The 20795-nt window shown below is 35.8% G+C and overlaps 1 protein-coding gene across 1 annotated transcript in view; it reads right to left on the bottom strand.

The window, feature by feature from the left end:
• The window catches only part of RAB21 (RAB21, member RAS oncogene family), a 40321-nt gene that overhangs the window by 6058 nt on the left and 13468 nt on the right, over positions 1–20795 (bottom strand). The window contains exons 2-6 of the mRNA XM_038550020.1: positions 19816–19875; positions 18918–19025; positions 15217–15280; positions 8386–8440; positions 7839–7927 (exon numbers count right to left, since the gene is read on the bottom strand). Coding sequence (XP_038405948.1) covers positions 7839–7927; positions 8386–8440; positions 15217–15280; positions 18918–19025; positions 19816–19875 — 376 coding nt within the window. The remainder of the gene's footprint in view (positions 1–7838; positions 7928–8385; positions 8441–15216; positions 15281–18917; positions 19026–19815; positions 19876–20795) is intronic.

Below are 20795 nucleotides of genomic sequence, written 5' to 3'. Positions count from 1 at the left end.
TGACCTTGGGATCATGACCTGAGCCAAAGACAGACACTTAACCAACTGTGCCACCTAGGCACTCCTCTGCTATTATTTGGAATCAGATTTTATTTTATTTTTTTTTGGAATCAGATTTTAGACACATAATTTTATTCATATATTATTTTAATATGATCTCTAAAATATAAAGACTTTAAAAAAAAAGAACTTTAAAAAAAAGTATAACCACAACACCGTAATACCTTAGAAATTTTACAATAACCTTTAAAATAAATAATTCAATTTATTTAAACTAAAAGCAAACAAAACACTTCACCCATTTCTCCCACCCCCCAAATCACTGCTTCTGGCAACCACCAATGTGTTCTCTGTATCTATTAGATTGGTTGTATTTATTCATTTTTAGATTCCACAAGTAAGAAGAATCATATGTTATTTATCTTTTTCTGACCTATTTCATTTAGGATAATACTCTTAAGGTCCATCCATGTTGTCAGAAATGACAAGATTTCATTCTTTTTTACAGCTGAATAATATTCTGCTGTGTATATAATACACCACATTTTCTTTATTCATTCACCCATTGATGGAAACTTAGGTTGTTTCCATAGCTTGGCTATTGTAAATAATGCTGCAGTGAGTAAGGTTTAACTTTCCAAATTAGTGTTTCTGTTTTCTTTGGCTAAATATCCAGAAGTAGAACTGCTGAATCATATTGCGGTTCCATTTTAAATTTTTTGAAGACCCTCCCTCTGTACTGTTTTCCATAGTGGCCAAACAAATTTACATTCCTACCAACAGTGCACAAGGGTTCCCTTTTCTTCACATCCTCACCAACACTTGTTGTTTCTTGCCTTTTTTGATACAAGCCATTCTAACAGACATGAAGTACTATCTTATTTCACTGTAGTTTTGATTTGCATTTCCCTGATAATTAATGATGCAGAACCTCTTTTCATGTTCCTACTGATGATCTTTGACCAATTTTTTAAACATTTTTATTTATTTATGATAGTCAGAGAGAGAGAGAGAGAGAGGCAAAGACATAGGCAGAGGGAGAAGCAGGCTCCATGCACCGGGAGCCCGACGTGGGATTCGATCCCAGGTCTCCAGGATCGCACCCTGCGCCAAAGGCAGGTGCCAAACCGCTGCACGACCCAGGGATCCCTTTTTTTTTTTTTTTTTGATTTTTATTTATTTATGATAGTCACACACACACACACACAGAGAGAGAGAGATTTGACCAATTTTTTAATTAGATTGTCGGTGGGGTTTTTTCCCATTATGTTGTAGGAGTTTTTTTTTTTTTTTTTTTTCGTTGTAGGAGTTCTTTATAGATTTTGGATATTAGCCCCTTACAGACACATGATTTGCAAATATTTTCTCCCATTCAGTAAGATGCCTTTTCATTTTATTGATGGTTTCCTTTGCTGGACAGAAACTTTTTAGTTTGATATAGTTCACTTGTTTATTTTTGCTTTTGTTGCTTTTGCTTTTGCTGTCAGATTTAAAAAGTCCTTGCTAAGACCTATGTCAAGGAGCTTACTACCTGTGTTTTCTTCTAGGGGTTTCAGGTTCAAGTTTTCAATCCATTTAATTTTTGTGTATGGTGTAAGATAGTGGTCCAGGTTCATTCTTTTGCATGTGGCTGTCCAATTTCCCCAACATCATTTATTGAAGAGACTATCCTTTCCCCGTTGTATACTCTTGGCTTCTTTGTCATAAGTTAACTGACTGTATACGCATGGGTTTATTTCTGGGCTCTGTATTCTGTTCCACTGATCTGTGTGTCTGTTTTTATGTCAATACCACACTGTTTTACTATAGCTCTATAATACAGTTTGAAATCAGGGAGCATGATGCTGTTAGCTTTGTTCATCTCAAGATTGCTTTGGCTATTCAGGGTCTTTTACGGTTCTATACAAATTTTAGGATTGTGTGTTCTCTTTCTGTGAAGTTTCTACATGTTGATTTCTTGTATCCTTCAATGAACCAAATTTATTTATTAGTTCTAACAGTTTCTTGATGGTAGTGTTTAGGATTTTCTTTAGGATTTTGACATATAACATCATCTGTAAGTACTAACAGTTTTACTTCTTTCCTTTCCAATCTGTGTGTCTTTTTGTTTTCCTTGCCTAATTGCTCTGACTAGGGACTTCCAATACTATGTTAAGCAGAATTAAAGTGGTGAAAGTGAGCCTCCTTGTCTTATTCCTGGTCTTAAAGGAAAAGCCTCCAGCTTTTCTCCACAGAGTATGATGCTAGCTCTGAGCTCTTTGCATATAACCTTTATGTTGAGGTATATTCCCTCTATATCCACTTCGTTTTTATCATAAATGCATGTTGAATTTTGTCAAATGCTTTTTCTGCATCTATTGAGATGATCATATGATTTTATATGGTATAAATCATTTTGTTAATATGGTATATATCACAATGATGAAGTTGTAGATGTTGAACTATCCTTGCATCCCTGGGATAAATCCCATTTCATCATGGTGTATGTGGTCTTTTTGATATATTGTTGAATTCAGTTTGCTAATATTTTGTTGAGGATTTTTGCATCTATGTTCATCAAGGATACTGGTCTATCTTTACTTTTCTTGTAGTGTCCTTGTCTGGCACTAGTACCAGGGTAATGCTAGTCTTGTAAAATAAATTTGGAAGAGTTCCTTCTTCTACTTTGTAAGAATTTGAGAAGGACTGGTATTAATTCTTCTTTGAGTGTTCAGCAGAATTCACCATGAAGCCATCTGATCCTGGATTTCTGTTTGTTGGGAAGTTTTGCATTACTGATACAATCACCTTTCTAGTAATCAGTCTGTTCAGATTTTATGTTTCATTATGATTCAATATTAGTATTTATCCATTTCTTCTAGGGTGTCCAATTTATTAGTATATAATTGTTCACAGCAGTATCTTATGATCCTATGTATTTCTGTGTTACCAGTTGTAAAGTCTTTGCTTTCATTTCTGATTTTGAATCCTCCCTTTTTCTTGGTAAGGCTACCTAAGTTTTTTTCAATTTTATCTTCTTAAAGAACCAGCTAGTTTCATCGATCTTTTCTAATACTCTTTTGGTATCTATTTCATTTATTTCTGCTCTGATCCTTGTTGTTCCCTTTCTTATTCTAATTTTGTTCTTTTTCTCATTCCTTGAGGTATAATAAAGTTATGTTGTTTGAGACTTTTTTTAAAGTTTTATTTACTTTTTTTTTTAGTAATCTCTACACTCAACATGGGACTTGACTTCATGACTCAGAGATCAAGAGTCACATGCTCTTTCAACTGTGCCATGCAGGTGCCCCATTTGAGACCTTTTTTAATTCTTGAGTTAGGTATCACTATGAACTTCCCTCATTTTTTAAAAAAAGATTTTATTAAGTAATCTCTATACCCAACATAGGGCTTGAACTCACAATCCTGAGATCAAGAGTTTCACACACTACTACCTAAGCCAGCCAGGTACCCCTGAAATTCTCTCTCAATACAGCTTTTGCTGCATCCCATAAACGTTGGTATGTTATGCTTATATTTTTGTTCATCTCAAGGTATGTTTTAATTTCTCTTTTGATTTCTTCTTCGACTTGCTGGTTATTCAGTAGAATGTTTTTTCATCTCCACATATTCATGAAATTTTCAGTGTTCTTTGTGTAATTAATTTCTAGCTTTATGCCATTGTATTTGGAAAAGATGCTTGATATGATTTTAATTCTCTTGAATTTATTAAGACTTGTTTTATGGCTTAACATACAACTGATAAGATGTTCCATTGTGCACTTGAGAAAAATGTGTATTCCATTGTTTTTGGATCGAAGTTCTGTAACTATCTGTTAAGTCCATCAGATTTAACATGTCATTTCAGGCCAGTGTTTCCTTACTGCTTTTCTGTCAGCATAATTCACTGATGTAAGTAGGGTACTAAAGTCCCCCTCTCATTATTTGTATTGCTATTTCTTCCCTTAGGTTGGTTAGTATTTGCTTCATATATATAGGTTCTCCTGTGTTGGGTACACAAGTATTACAAATGTATCTTCTTGTTGGCTTGACTCCTTTATCATTATGTAATGTAGTTCTTTGTCTCTCATTACAGTCTTTGTTTTAAAGTCTATTTTGTCTGATGTAATAATAGCTACTCCAACTGTCTTCTGGTTTCCATTTGCATGGAACATCTTCTTCCATCCCTTCACTTTCGGTCTCTGTGTGTCCTTATATCTAACCTGAGTCTCTTATAAGGCAGCATATAGATAGGTCTTGGTTTTTTTTATCCATTCAGTCACTCTGTCTTTGGACTGGAGAATTTAGTCCATTTATATTTAAAGTAATTATAGGTATGTGTTTACTGCCATTTTGTATTCTAGCAATTTTTATAATTCCTTTTTCTTTCTTCTTCTCTTGCTCTCTCTTCCTTTGATGATGACCTACTTCAGTGGTATGCTTCTATTCTTTTTATCTTTTGTACGGTTTTTGCTTTGTAGTTACAATGAGGCTTACATAAAACAACTTATACCAATCAATTTTAAGTTGATCCCACTTAACATTATTACTCCCCTAACCAATGTTTTATGTTTTTGATACATTTTACATCATTTCATCTTATGTATCCCTCAATTAATTACTGTAAATATGGTTATTTTTACTACTTTTGTCTTCTAACTTTCATACTAGCTTTACAATCAATTAATATCCCACCTTTACTAGATATTTACTTTCCAGCGAGATTTCTCTCATGTGTGCTCTCGTTACTAATTAGCACCCTTTCTTTTAAGGTAAAAGAAGTCTCTCTAACAGATCTTTAAGGCAAGCTTTTGCCTGTCTGGAAAATTATTTTTCCTTCCCTTTTGAATGATAATTTTGGCAGGTAGAGAATTCTTGGTTTCAAATTTTTTTTCTTTGAATATATCATGCCATTCGCTCTGGCCTGCAAAACTACTGCTGAAAGATCTGCTGATAATCTTATAGGGGTTTCCCTTGTATGTAACAAGTTTTCCTCCTCTGCTTTTAATATTATTTCCTTATCTTCTTTATTTTTGACATTTTAATTACAAATGTATCTTTGGTGTGGATCTCTTTAGGTTCCTCTTATTTGGAACTCTCGGCTTCCTAGACTTGGATGTCTGTTTCCTTACCCAGGCTGGGAAAGTTTTTAGCCACTATTTTTTCAAATAAGATTTCTGCCTCTTTATCTCTTTTCCTGGGATCCCCAGGATGCAAATATTAGACTGTTTAATGTTGTCCTGTTAAGACCCTTAAGCTATCTTCACTTCTTACATTTTTTTCCTTACCCTTTTCTTTTTATGCTCTGATTGGGTGAGTGGCACTGCCTTGTCTTTCAGATGACTGATCGTTTCTTCTGATTCATCTAATCTGATGTTCGACACCTCTAGTGAATTTTTCCATTCAGTTACTGTATTCTTCAGCTCTGTGACTTCTTTTTGGTACTTTCTTCTATTTTCCATCTGTTGAAGTTCTCACTATGTTCATCCATTCTTCTCCCCATTTCAGTGATCATTTTTATAACCATTACCTTGAACTATTTCAGGTAAATTACTTATCTCTGTTTTAATTAAGGTTTTTCCTGAGGTTTTTATCTTGTTCTTTCATTTGGAACATACTCCCATTTCTTCTTTTTGTGTGACTCTCCATGTTGCTTTCTATAGAGTAAATGGAACAAGCTGCTTGTCCAAGCAGCCTATTATATTTTTAATAGCTCCAAGTAGTTGAGGATGTCCCAAGACCTATCAATGTCCCAAAGGGGAGAATCTCAGCACCTAGATTCAGAGTGACTGGAAGCCCGATCTTTAGGCATCAGCTTTCAAAAGTACGCAAAAATAAGGGTGTCTGGGTGGCTCAGTTGAGTTGAGCCTCTGACTCTGCGTTTCAGCTCAGGTCATCATCTCAGGGTTATGGGATCCAGCCCTGTGTAGGGCTCCATGCTCAGTGCAGTCTGGGATTCTCATTCTTCTCTCTCTCAGTCCCTCTCCCCACTTGTGCTTTCTCTCTCAAACTCTTAAACAAAAAAATACTCAAAAGCATGCAAATATATGGTCCTATGGGACTGCAATCATAAGCCCCACTGGCCACCAAGACCAGGTGATCTGGAGGTGCCCCTGGACAGCAGTCACAAAAATTAAGGCTCCAGACAAATGTATAAGCTCTTTCCTATGATACAAGCAAGCTAGAATAAGGTAGAAGAGCACCAAGACGGTGCCCAGAGCCTATGGTCCTTGAAAGCAGCTCTAGAGGCCACTAAATGTGTTCCAAACCTGAAACTTGTCCCTCAGGCCATAGTCATGATGATTAGCTAACAAGTGTCCATCACAGAAAAATTGAGCTTGTGGGTCTCTTCCTTCATGCTGTGCCCTATGGATAGTAGTTAAGAACTCTTTCTCTGTTGGTTACAGTCCCATGGGACCCATGAACATAAGGCCCCACTGGCCACCAGAGCCAGGTAATATAGAGATGCCCTCTGGTAGCAGTCACAAGAATCAGGAGTGCCAGACAGGCGTATGAGCTCCTTTTTGAGTAACATCATATATAATAATCCAATAGGACCAAGAATACAAACTCCCGTGGCCTACAGGTCAAATATCAAGATGTATTTCCTACATGGCAGCTGCAAAAACTGGGGCGCCAAATGTGTATAAAAGCTCCTCTCCAGGGGGATACAGGTGCTCCGGAACACAGCAAAGGAGAAATATAGCAAAGGGAGACCAGGAAGATGGTGCCTGCCAATCTCCATCCTAAAATAGTATTCCACTAGCAGGCTTCTAGATGTGTGATGCCTTTAATATAAGCAGGTGAGCCTCCCTCATTTGGTGTGATCAGCTGCCTCTGAGCTGGGACCTGGGGCAAATAAGTCTCCATGCAAGCCCTTAAGAGCAGTTTTTCAGACTGCTTCAGTCTTGTAGGTCTTGGGATGTGAGCCACACTAGTTTTCAAAGTTAGATGGGCGAATCATCTCTCATTTACACCTTAAAAGTTAGTGATGCCCATTGTGAGGTTCAAATTCTTTACTCCTTAGGAAGAAGCTATGGGTTTTGAGTTCTCTTCTGGTTGTGGGTCACCACACCAAGGATGGGGCTTATGGCAAGATTGTGCTACAGCCTCTTCCATCTCCTTGATGTAGTTTTCTTCTTGTTTGTCCAATATATAGTTGTCATTCAGCCAACCTTCAGGTTTTTTAAAGAGGAAGTTCTTCCATATGTAGCTTTAGACTCAAGTGTGTCCACGGGAGAAGTTGAAGATCTTCTGATGTGACCATTTGAACCAGAACCTCAGTAACTTTTTAATATATTCGCTCCACTGTTTTTATTTATCTTCTGAAAGTAAGCTCTATGCTCAATGTGGGGCTTGAACTCATGACCCAGAGATCAAGTCACATGCTTTACTGACTGAAATTAGGGTCCAGGTACCCCTCAATAACTTCTTAATACCATCAAATGGTATATACCAGTGAGTATTCATATAGTCCCCACTGTCTGACAAATGTTCTTGTTCACTACTTTCTCAAATCAGGATCGAAATAACCTCCACTGCAGCAAGTTGCTACGTCTCTTAAGTTTTTGTATTCTATTTTTATTTTTGATAGTTATGCATTTAATTTTAATGTGTATTTAGCACATACCCTATCCAATGATTTCACAATTTCATATCCATTAACTACTGCTTGAAACAGAGTTAAAGTAGGTATTTAAGCTTTAAAAAACGAGTTTAAGAAAAAATATTAAACAATAATACTGGTAGATGTGACAAATCATCAATGTATCACTGAGACTACAAAATATCACTTAAAAATATTACTGATATTTTTAAAAGAGCTATTTTCTAAATATGTAAAATCTGAGTATACCTACTTTTACAAAGGTCAAGAAAGAGTTCTTCAATTCCTTTGTTCTGTTTGGCTGAAGTATGATAATGCTTTGCTCCCACAGATTCTGCATACCTTAAAAAAAAAAGTAACACCAGTGATTGATACAAAAAATTTTCATATTTTTGTCATAACTATTTGAATTTTTTAAGTAGCGATTTTGGTGACTTTTACTAATTAATCCATATTTAGTGAAATTAAGATACAGTGAACCAAATTTTACATAAGAACATAAGGATTACAACACTTGAAATTTTTAATTTGGAACCCAAACACTTTAAAAGTTTTTGTGACTATTTGATTACGATAGTTTTCTTTTGCATCACTTTTTACATTTTTTACTAAAATCAAAAAGAAAGTGAGAATGGAATATTTTTAAATGTTGTCAAAGGTCCAGAAATTACCAATGTAAATTTGCTTCACCGAATCCAATAGCTCATATTATATTAAGAGGTTTGAATAATACCTAAATAGTAAAGCACACTGTGCAAAGAGAAAGAATGACTAGAGGGAGGGAAAGGGAGAACACTTACGATTCTGCTTCTTGAATGGAAACATGTCTCTCCTTCTCCAAGTCTATTTTATTACCTAGTTTGAAAGTAAAAATGCCAAATCTTAATATTGATTTTTTTTGTAACAAAACTAAGCCAATTCTAAATTCACAAATGTCATTTTAATGACCTGGAAAAATACAAATCCCCATTAGACTTCTACATGTCCTAAAACTATAAGGTAAAACCCTGTAATAGAAGGGTTGGTCATGACTCTCAAGGTAAATGCTTCAGCCTCCCTCAGATGGCTCAATGAAGCTGAAGCCTCTGTCAGAGAAAATAACTTTTCCAAAGAGATGGGTACTATTCTTGGATTTATGATAAAATGGAGAACCTAGGAAAATAAACTTATGATTCTTAGCCAAATGTAAATGGTCCCAAATCAACATACAGCCAGTCAATAATTAAGCAAGACTATCTTACTATTCATGAAATAGATTAGGCTAGTCCCTTGGACCATAAGAGTATTTTGGTTTCCTGAATGATATGAACTAGTTAAAGAAAGCATTTAAACATATGGCCTTGGGGCAGCCCAGGTGGCTCTGCGGTTTAGCGCCACCTTCAGCCCAGGGCCTGATCCTGGAGACCTGGGATCGAGTCCCACGTTGGGCTCCCTGCAAAGAGCCTGCTTCTCCCTCTGCCTGTGTCTCTGCCTCTCTCTCTCTCTCTCTCTGTCTCTCATGAATAAATAAAATCTTAAAAAAAAAAAAGAAAAAAAGCAAACCATACGGCCTTTAGGGACGCCTGGGTGGCTCAGTGGTTGAGCATCTGCCTTTGGCTCAGGGTGTGATCTTGGAGTCCTGGGATCGAGTCCCACATCAGGGTCCCTACATGGAGCCTGCTTCTCCCTCTGCTTATGTCTCTGCCTCTTTGTGTCTCTCATGAATAAATAAAATCTTTAAAAAATAAAATAAACATATGGCCTTTAAAGAACTTCAGTACCAAGAGAGGAACCTGTACTGTTTAACACGAGAAAACTTAATATATGCACATCATGCAAATTTAAAATTATGAAAATTAAGCTTAACTCTTCTTAAACAATTGGATAAAACAGATTATGCTGAAAAGCCACCAGAATAAAAGTGAAGAAACTGCAAAATGTAGATTCTTTATGAAATACAAGGCAGAGGTTAAGGTGAGTTGGCTGGACACATAGAATACTACAGGTAATGGAAATAACAGAAAAAAAGGGGGAAATGCCCTAAGGAAGGATATTTCAAATAAATATTTTCATTTCTTCTATTATAACTTATAAGGGGCAGGGGGAGAAAACCTTTGTAAATAAGGTCATCTTTTCTTGGAACCTTAGAGAATCTAGAAGACAATTTCAGATAAGGACTGAAGTAAGCACCCAAAGAAAGATGCAATGCTTATAACTGAGAAGTGCAAGCCCAGAGGTTCTGTATATGCAGGGCCTCAAATAACCCCAGCACCCAATCATGGGCAGTTGCAGGTAACTATCAATGATTACCAACAGATTCAGTAATGAACTCTTCCTTCTTTGAATAATTATCTATTTGGCTCAGCAAGAAGAACATATTAGTTCTGATTTCTTACATTGTATTTGTCAATAAAATTTTAAATTTGCTAAATACTACAGCCAATATACCTGATAGTCACCAGAAGAAAAACAAGTTGTTTTATGTTATGAAGAATGCAAAAAGCACCACCTAGTGGCTGGTGGTTCCAACAACAGAGGCACAAGATTCTCCCACTCTAAAAAGGTAAAACAGGAGACTTGTTCCAATTAATTAAAACCCCTATGTTGTTCTTCTCAATCTTTAATACCTCTGCTTTCAAATTCTACCAGAATTATCAACTTTTTTTTTTAAATGAGGACAGAGAAAGATAATTTAAGTACTGCCTCAAACAAGTATTTGAGGATAATTATTCAGATACTGCTTTCTTCTCTAAAAATATTTTAAACTGACCTAACTTTAATAAATTTAGTCATCATTAAAACAGGTACCTATTTTAATAACCTAATTATTCTTTTAAACAAAAACGTTTTGTTAACCGCTATTTCTTTCAATAATCAGTGTTAATAAAAGGATAGCAGAGTCTCAAAAAACTATTTTGGTGACTGATAGCTTTCCAAAACTCAAAACCTAAATTTTTTTTAAATGCAAGACATCTAAAGGATTAAGGCTTTGACACTCATCTATCTCAATACTACTATGCATCTATATAGGGAACTAATAGGCTTGAAACATCTGAAAACAAGGATTACCGCCAAGCAAAGTACAGTAGAATAAAGATTAGGGGGGAAAAGGACTAAAGCTATTGGAGAGGAAGGGGGGAAAGCCGCCCTGTTAAGAACAGTGAAAACTTTATCTTCTTTATAAATACACATTTAAATTAAGAACATGAAAGGAATATACCCATTGCCAAGGACTGATGTCCTAATGGAAATAAAGGGCTAGAACCCTATTTGGCTTAGATTGGATGGTATATGGGCTAGTCAAAAGAAGCTTTCAAAGGCTTTAAACATGATAAAACTTGTTTGTTTTTTTATGTCCTGGATCATTTCATAACTATATAACTTGGGGAAAATTACTAACCCTCTCTTAGTACACTTTATACAAATGTAGCTAACAAACTTAGCATGGTTGATGTGAAAATATTATGTACAAGTCCTGGCATATAGTACATGCTCAATAAAGAGTTGTTAATATAACCTATATCATCAGAGTGAATGATCAAATGGAAAATTATTACTGTTATTAGAAAATTAAAGCCCATGATAGGCAACACACTTTTTACTATCACCCTGCTGGCTTCATCTAGTTAATCCGACACTCTAGAAAGTCTTCCTTTAACATCCCTCCACCCCCAAATTTAGTTAGGTTTGCTTTAATGCTATCACAGCACTCTGTATTTCCCCCTTCATAGCATTTACTGTAATATACAATAATAGCTTGTTTTTCTCCCTCTCTCTACAAGATAAGCTCTGGGAAGACAAGGACCATATCTATGTCATTCACTTATTCTTATACTGGTAACACAGTAAGCAATATAGTCCTGGTTAAGAATATAGGCTTGATATAGCAGATAAACCAAAGTTAAAAACCCTGGTCTACCTCTAACTAGCTATGTACTTTGGAAAGTATCAAGCTCTCAGCCCACTTTTCATGTGTGAAATGGAAATGGCAACAATCAATACCTTTCTGTAGTGTTATCAGAAAACTTAATGAAAGCATAAATGTATAGTTCTTAGAACAGTAACTAGAACTCAATAAATGGTAACTTTTTGTTTAATAAACATACATATGTTAAGGACAGACTAGAAGCAAAATGTTATCAAGTAGAGCAACCACAGCTAAAAGTACTAATCAATGGAGTAACAAAAACTGAAAGGGAAAAAAATCTCTGCTAGCAAAGTATGGGGTTTTCCATTACTGGTTATCACATTATAAGTAGTTTACATAAGGATCTAGAAAGTTAAGTATTTAATTTACGTGAAAAACCTAGTGAACCATGTTACATGAAAAGATTCAGAAACATGACAAGTTGAAATCCTACACTTAGGTTTAAATAACTTAATTATACAAGCAAAAGATGGAAAAAGCTTGACAGAAGAGCAATACTTACAAAAAAGTGATTCAGATTTCTCTTAACCATAATCTATGTAAAAGAGACACTGAATTGAGATGCTAAATAGTATATGCAATTGTGGGCAACATTGGTAGAATGATAATGGGAGAATTTTTAAAAGAGAGGGCCACTTAAGTATACATTGACTCAACAATGTTTGGATTCTAGTGTTCAAGTGTAGAAAACATACTTATACAATGAAATAAACCTAAGAAAAAATAATCAGGATGATAAGAATGTCTACAAATTAGACCAAATGAAAAATAATCAGGGGATCCCTGGGTGGCGCAGCGGTTTAGCGCCTGCCTTTGGCCCAGGGCGCGATCCTGGAGACCCGGGATCGAGTCCCATGTCGGGCTCCCGGTGCATGGAGCCTGCTTCTCCCTCTGCCTGTGTCTCTGCGCCTCTCTCTCTCTCTCTCTCTCTCTCTCTGTGACTATCATAAATAAGTAAAAAAAAATAAAATAAAATAAAATAAAATAAAAAGAAAAATAATCAAAGACCAGAGAATATAGGCTTCAGGTGAACTGTCCAAATGTTTGAAGGGCTGTCTTATTTAGAGGAAAAGGAACAAATATTTGTCAAATGACTTCTCTATGCCAAGTGATCTCCAAATCATTATTTAATTTTCATCACAATCTTGGGAAGATGCTTTATTATTTTGAATTTAGCAATAAAGAACAAATAAACACTGAACTACTATAAAAAATAGAATGAGGGACGCCTGGGTGGCTCAGCGGTTGAGTGTTTGCCTTCGGCTCAGGGTGTGATCCTGGTCCAGGGATCGAGTTCTGCATCGGGCTTCCTGCGGGGAGCCTGCTTCTCCTTCAGTCTATCTCTCTGCCTCACCCTCTGTGTCTCAAATGAATGAATGAATGAATGAATAATAAATAAATAAATAAATAAAATCTTAAAAAAAAAAAAAGGAATGAAAATCAATATATGGAAAAATAATGTGGACAGCCCCAGCGGCTCAGTGGTTTAGCGCCGCCTTTAGCCCAGGGCGTGACCCCGGGGTCCCACATCGAGCTCCCTGCATGGAGCCTGCTTCTCCCTCTGCCTGTGTCTCTGCCTCTCTCTGTGTGTCTCTCAATAAATAAAATCTTTAAAATAATAATAATAATAATGTAACGCCTACCAATAACAAAAGGATAAATTATGGAATATTTATAAAAGTACGAGAGAGCAAAGAAAATAAAATGAACTATAACTAAAAACAAAAACATAGAGGAATCCTGCAAACATAATCTAAAGCAAAAAAAAAAAAAATACAAGAGTTCATACTATATAATTTCATTTATATAAAATTCTACAAAACTAGTCCATGCAGTAAAGTCAAGACAGTGTCTGGAGGTGGGTGATGGTGACGGGAAGGCAGCTGGAGAAGTGCTGAGATGAAAAAGAATCACAGGTGAGACCTCTAAGTTACTGGTTACACAGATATATTAACTTTGTGAAATTTTCCTTTTGTGATAAATAGGCTCTCAAAATTCTTTCAACAATGAATTACAACTAAAATTCCATGTCACACTTGCCAACAGAAAAGGAGAGCTTTTTATGCTTTATACCAATCATTAATAAACATTATATAACATTAAAATGAGGATTATCTGACACTACTTGGGATAATAAGCTACCAGATCCAATATTCCTAAACCTTCTTATAATACGAACATGAAGAATATATAGTTCAAATTAATTACTCATAACCTTCATCCACCTATTTTTTGAAAAATGTTACTTTGTAACTTTGGTGAAGTAAACTCTTGAGGCTTAAGTATATGTTAGTCATTTCTTTCCCTCCTCTGAGAGATAACCAGAATCCCAAATGATCAAATCTTTAGTCATTCATACTGTGGCCACTTCCACTCCCACTAAGTCCCAGATACCAGACAAAACCAGACTAAAGTCCACCTAACGCTTTGACCTAAATTCCCATGTGGTCTACTACTACAGGGTTCCATTCTGAAATACTCCTGCCATCTAACCTAACATCTAGCTTCTAGACTTGAAAGGAGGTCAGATCATTTCCTTGGCCTGAAGCCCAGACATGCACCCTGATGTGGAACTGTGGAGTTTACCAATCTAATGATGATACAATGTAAGAAATGTAAATTTTAGTTTTAAAAAAAAAATCCTTGGGGCTCCTGGGTGGCTCAGTTGGTTAAGCGTCTGTCTTTGGCTCAGGTCAGGATCCCATAGTTCTAAGATGGAGCCCTGCACTGAGCTCTCTGCTCAGCAGGGAGTCGGCTCCTCCGGCTCCCTTTGCCCCTCTCCCAAGCGCTCTCTCACTCTATCTCAATAAATAAAATCTTAAAAAATAAATAAAATAAAAATTCTTTAAAAAGTCAAATGTGCCCACATCGACCATTAAAACTGACCTGGTTTCTTCTAGGCCATTTTACTCTACCAATCATGCAGAAAAGAAGAAAGATGACAGCATGAGGCTATTCATCATAGGGATTAATACCAACGCACAGGAGTCAGAATGACTTCAATTCGTATCCCATCTCTGACAGCTACTTGATACTGTACAAGTTACTAAATACCTCCAGGACACAGCTTCCTCTGGAGAGAGGAATTTTTCCATAAAAACATAAGGATTACATGAGATGATGTCTACTAAGAACACAGCATAGTGTCTGGTATACTTCACTGCTCAATAGTTATCACAGAAATAATCATCTAAAGGAAAAGGAAACCAAAGAGAAATTCCAAAAGTCCAAGAGTGCGTTCTAGAGCTCCTTCATTCTACCCAGAGTATTCCTCTACCTTCGTATCAAGAACTACTCATACCTTGGGAGTCAAATTTGTCAAAAACGTATATTAGTTAAATGTATAAAACAAGAACAGTAGCCTTAGTTGTTACTTTTATTTTAAAGTAGTTTCTAAATTTTTTTTCCTAAAGAAAATCTAACGGTAAAAAAAAAAAAAAAAAAAAACCTAAAGAGCAAATCGAAGCAAGGCTGGGAGTTGAAACTTTACATGGTTAGTTTCCCACTTGCTCCCCAAGGTCTTCCCTGAAGTTTGAATCTCCTGAAAGAGGACTTACAAATCGTAAGTTATTCTAAAACATTAAAATATCACTCTTCTTCCTTTCTCATGTAACTTTAAAAATGAGAATTACTTATTTGCTATTCTCTAATAAAACATTAAGGAAACAGAGCACTTTTTTTTTGAAACAGAGGACATCTTTTTAAAAAAAGTGATGATGCTTACCAACTATACATAAACAGATTTCATTTCCCAACATCTTCCGTAATTCTTTGACCCAGTTTTTTACCTGTGTATACAAAAGAGTAAATATTAAAATAAATCCTGTTACAACTACCATTACAATACCTCAAACTCCACATTGTCAAAACACCACAGGATTTGTCTAACAGCCCATATATTTAGTTGTTACTAGAAATGATTAATTGTAGGATCATTTATTGACAAACTATATTGCAAATCACAACATAACAAACGTCCAATGGAATGATTTCTCTCTATATCTGTATGGAGGTATAGACAAAAACACGACTAACTTTAAATTTTCATAAATGTTTCACAGATTTTGCTAGAGCAAAAGCATATCAACTCCAGCCTCTGATAACAAATGCTTGTAGAGTCACTTTGGACTTAAGAACATCAATCTTTAAATTAAAAGTCTTTTGTACTCCAATGGGTTCCAAATTAGAGGGCATAGAAGCTTCTGTGTTACACACTTAAAAGGAGGAAAAAAACGTATATGGGCACCAAAAAGAGTACCAAAATAAACTTTTATACTTTAGTGTAGGACAGGTGTGTTCAACTTCAACACTACTGATATTTTGGCTCAGGTTAACTCTTTATTGTGAGGAACTGTCTTGTGCAATGTATGATTAGCATCCCTGGCCTCCTACCTACTAAGTATCAGAACCACCCTCCAGCTGGGATAACCAAAGTTATGTCTCCAGACATTGCCACACCCTGGTGGAGAACCAACCACTGGTATACAAAGACTCCAGTAACAAAGAGATTCTTCACTATGGAAGAAGCACAGGAATAGGCACAGTTGGAGAGTACATTCAAATTAAATAATCTTTTGAACTCATGATTTTAAATATACTGACTACAATAAAATTGGATAAAGAACAAACTTGAATACCTCCTTTCATTTTTTTGTAATGGAATTTAATTTCCATGTAATCAAATCACACAGAACTTCTACATCTTCCTAAAAAAAATACATACACATCTTTAAACTACAAAAGTTACATTAAATATGTGGTAAGTAAGCACTTGCCAGAATCTGATCCTACAATATAAATATAACAGTTCCACACTGCTGTTCTCTGCAAGAACGCAGAGGAACTGTGTTTAATAAACCCCAAACCTTAGTAAAAGCAAAGGTTATCTCTCTCAGAGCACTGAACCACAGTTTTCTCAGTACAGCCCCATCTTTTTGTTTCATTTACATGTGTACATGAAGTTTTAGAAAACTACTAAACTTACATTCCTAGTTGATGTCCCAAAAGAAAAATGTGACAATTTGATATAAATTGTACATCCTCATCATTTCTAAGGAAACATACCAGAATCAAATTATGTATTCCTCTACTCCCTGGATAGGTAGTATCATAACCTACTAAATTTAACCAATTTTTTAAAAAAATTTGCTATTCATCTGCAATTAGATCCCCTCTGCAGGCATCCTATTCATTACCCCCATACATTCTGTGGTGAGTTAGAGATGGTCACAAATTCTTTACGAATCCTCTCATCAAGAGGTAGAGTCTATTACCCTTCTGTTTGAAGTTAGGCTAGTCTTGTAACTTGCTTTGACCAAAAGAATGTGGTAGAAGTAATGCTATGCCGGTTCCAGACTTAGGCCTTAAGACGGCCTGGCAGCTACTCTTGGGATCCCAATGTCGTATAAACAGCTTAGTCTAGAATATGGAATGAGGGAGCATGTGGAGAGAGCACTGGAGGATGAGACACCAGATGGGAGTGAGAGGCCATATGGAGAAGAACAAGCCTTTCTAGATAGTCCTGGCCCAACCAAATTCCAAGTTCATTGGAGTGACTCCAATGATACCACATAACTTTCCCAGTCAACTCACAAAATCATGAGAAATAATAAAACATTGGTTTAAGTACCAAGTTCTGGGGGTTTTGTTATGCAGAAAGAGATAAATGGTCGCTTTTCAATCTAAAAGACTCAACCTTCTCTTATAATCAATAAAACAAACCATTTCTATCCATTTCAAAACGCAAGAAGGGACAACAAATGACAGCTCTCACATAAATTTTTCAAGTATCATTAAACCTGCAAGTTACTTATTATTTCCTTTTTCTACTCCTTGAACTAAATTTTCCCATATGTAATAATCCAAGGACTAACTTGTATAGTTGCTTCATCAGCTATACTGAAAAACAAATGAAAAAAAAAAAAAGAAAAAAAAAAGATAACTCACCTGAAACTAAAACGGCAAGTGATTTCAACAGGAACAGAACAAACCTGTAACTCAAGGTAAGTAAACTTTCTGCCTTGGAAATTAATCCTTTTAGTTACATACCCTTCACAAATTTATTCCAAGAGGGGCTTTAGGAGGAAGGGTGAAATAAATAATTAATCACTATCCTGACTGTGATGAGAATTCAGAGAGAAGTTTAATCAATTTATTTTTGGTTCCAAACAACTTTAAAAATTCTACATTTCTGGTGTATGTTTAAAAGAGGGGGGACGCCTGGGTGGCTCAGCGGTTGAGCATCTGCCTTTGGCTCAGGGCCTGATCCCAAATCCTGGGATCGAGTCCCACGTCGGGCTCCTTGCATGGAGCCTGCTTCTCCTCCCTCTGCCTGTGTCTCTGCCTCTCTCTCTCTCTATGTCTCTCATGAATAAATAAATAAAATCTTAAAAAAAAAAAAAAAAAGACACAAGACCAATAGTTTTAAAAATAAATAAATAAATAAATAAATAAATAAATAAATAAATGAAATGAATAAAAATGAATGAGGGGTGACAGGGCAGCCCAGGTGGCTCAGCGGTTTAGCACCACCTTCAGTCTAGGGCGTGATCCTGGAGACCCAGGATCAAGTCCCACATGGGGCTCTCTGCATGGAACCTGTTTCTCCCTCTGCCTGTGTCTCTGCCTCTAGCTCTCTCTGTGTCTCTCATGAATAAATAAAATCTTAAAAAAAAAAAAAAAAAAAAAGAGGGGTGACAGGCGCCTGGGTGGCTTAGTTGGGTTAAGCATCTGCCTTCGGCTTAGGTCATGATCCTGGGTCCTGAAATTGAGCACTGGGTAGCGGTCCCTGCTCAGCAGAGAATCTGCTTTCCCTTCTGCTCCTCCTCCTCCTTGTTCCCTCTCTCTCCCTCTCTCTAATAAATAAATAAAATCTTTAATAAAAAAGAGAGGGTGAAAAATAATGAAAAAGGTTTAAAATAAATACTACCTAGAATGTCCTTTAAATTTTATATTCTATCCTCCAGGACACTTAGTAAGAAAAAAGAGCTTAAACTTGATTTAGCTCCCTAATTGTCAAAAGGAAAAGCTAAATCAAGTTTAAGCTCTTTTTCCTCTTTACAATTAGGGAGCCTATGCAGCTATACCAAGTATTTATGTGCCTAGTGTATATGGAATCAAGAAATAAGTGTGATTTTTCTTTAAAAAGGAGAAAAAACAAGCCCCTTGATTTTTATAGTTTTATTTCAAATTATTTCCCTTTCCTAAGATCTGAGAAAGCATTGTGATAAACAGTAACTGTTATTCACAATGTAAACATAAATTAAATATTACATCAAGAAATATGAGTGGTAACCATTAATGCACAAGTTTTACTTTCAAAACCAAGACTAATCACAATTAGCAAACAATACCATGTGAATGGAAACTTGAAAAATTAGTGTTGTTATTCTATTTAAGTAATCGATCCATAAGTAAATAGAATACCTTCTGAAAGGAATCTTCATCTGTTATATCATAAACTAAAATAGCTCCATTTGAATCTCTGTAGTAAATTGGACCCAATGCATGGAATCTCTCTTGACCTGCTGTATCCTAAGTAAAGCAACAAACACTTATTAGATCAGAAGAAAAAAATACGTCTGCTGTTGCAACTATAATAAACTTTTGATTAACTGGAAAGTGGGGTAGGTAACTTCAAAGCACTGTTAAAAGGAAAAAAAAAAAACATTGTATAAAATTTATAAATTTTATAAAAATTTATGTTACAAACAGTATTTAATGTTTTACCATTATACAAAAGTTACTTTACCCTTCCCAACCCTCTCACTCCTCAGCAAACTTCCCACCCCCACTAAAAAAAGTTTATTTGTCAGAGGATCAGAATGCCCAAGATGGTATTATAAGCCAGGAATAGGCCTTGCCCTAAATTTAGGTTCCCCACAGAGGAAGAAGATTAAGGAAAGAGGACTACTTTCATACCAGGACTACTGGCCAAAAGATACTCTGATGCATTACCCTTGCCCTACTCTCCTAGCCATTCCCTTGAAAAGTGGGAATGGAAACACAGAGGGGAAGACAGACCAGTCAGGCTGTCTATCCACCCTGTACTTTCTCTGACATGGAATCCCTCTGAGTTTACCCTTCTCCCAGCTCAAAGGTTATGATATGTAATATTCATGTATACAACTGTATAATTCTTAGCCTGATTTAGAAAAAATGTTCATTAAAAAAAAAGTTTTGGCTAAACTTTTTTTAAAAATCCAGAAATTCAAATTTCTATTTGAATTTGAATTTTTCAATTCCTATTCCTTGAGCCAATTAGTTATTGGAATACAAAGAATAGCAGAAGTCTTTTCTCAATCAATGGAAAAGATTAACTTACCCATATAGCAAGGTTTACTCTTTTCCCACCAATATTTAACTTCTTCGTTAAGAATGATGCCTAAGAAAAGAGATACACATTAAACAATATTTCATATAAAATGTTTCTTTTTTTTTTTTTAATTTTTTTTTTTAAATTTATGATAGTCAGAGATGCCTAAGAAAAGAGATACACATTAAACAATATTTCATATAAAATGTTTCTTTTTTTTTTTTTTAATTTTTTTTTTTAAATTTATGATAGTCAGAGAGAGAGAGAGAGAGGCAGAGACACGGGCAGAGGGAGGAGCAGGCTCCATGCATCGGGAGCCCGATGTGGGACTCGATCCCGGGTCTCCAGGATCGCGCCCTGGGCCAAAGGCAGGCGCCAAACCGCTGCGCCACCCAGGGATCCCATATAAAATGTTTCTTACCCTAAAAATTATAGATGGAATAATAATCTCAATATGAAATTCAAATTATCTGGGAGAAAAAGTAATCACTGAGTTATTAATGACCAAAAATTATTTTCATGGAAGACAGAAAATTATTTTATTCTAATCTAAAAAATGGTATTTTGTTTTATGATTACAAGCTATGAAAGACAGAATGAAAAATGTGGCTCCTGGTTGGTTCTGTTGGTAGAGCATGTGACTTCTAATCTCAGGGTCATGAGTTCAAGTCCCATGTTGGGCATGGAGCCTACTTAAATAAAAACAAACAAAAAGATTTTTTGAAAAAGAAAGAAAAAATGGTAATTAAATATTTTCTTAGATTTTCCCCATAAATTTTTTTTTCTTTTTTAAAGATTTTATTTATTTATTCATGGAGACACAGAGAGAGAGAGAGGCAGAGACACAGGCAGAGGGAGAAGCAGGCTCCATGCAGGGAACCCGATGTGGGACTCGATCCCGGGTCTCCAGGATCACACCCTGGGCTGCAGGCGGCACTAAACCGCTGCACCACCAGGGCTGCCCAAATTTTTTCTTAAAGCATTTACTT

The sequence above is a fragment of the Canis lupus genome, chromosome 10 (genome assembly GCF_011100685.1).
Source record: "Canis lupus familiaris isolate Mischka breed German Shepherd chromosome 10, alternate assembly UU_Cfam_GSD_1.0, whole genome shotgun sequence".
In the NCBI taxonomy this organism is placed as follows: domain Eukaryota; kingdom Metazoa; phylum Chordata; class Mammalia; order Carnivora; family Canidae; genus Canis; species Canis lupus.
This window is presented reverse-complemented; position numbering and strand designations above follow the sequence as displayed.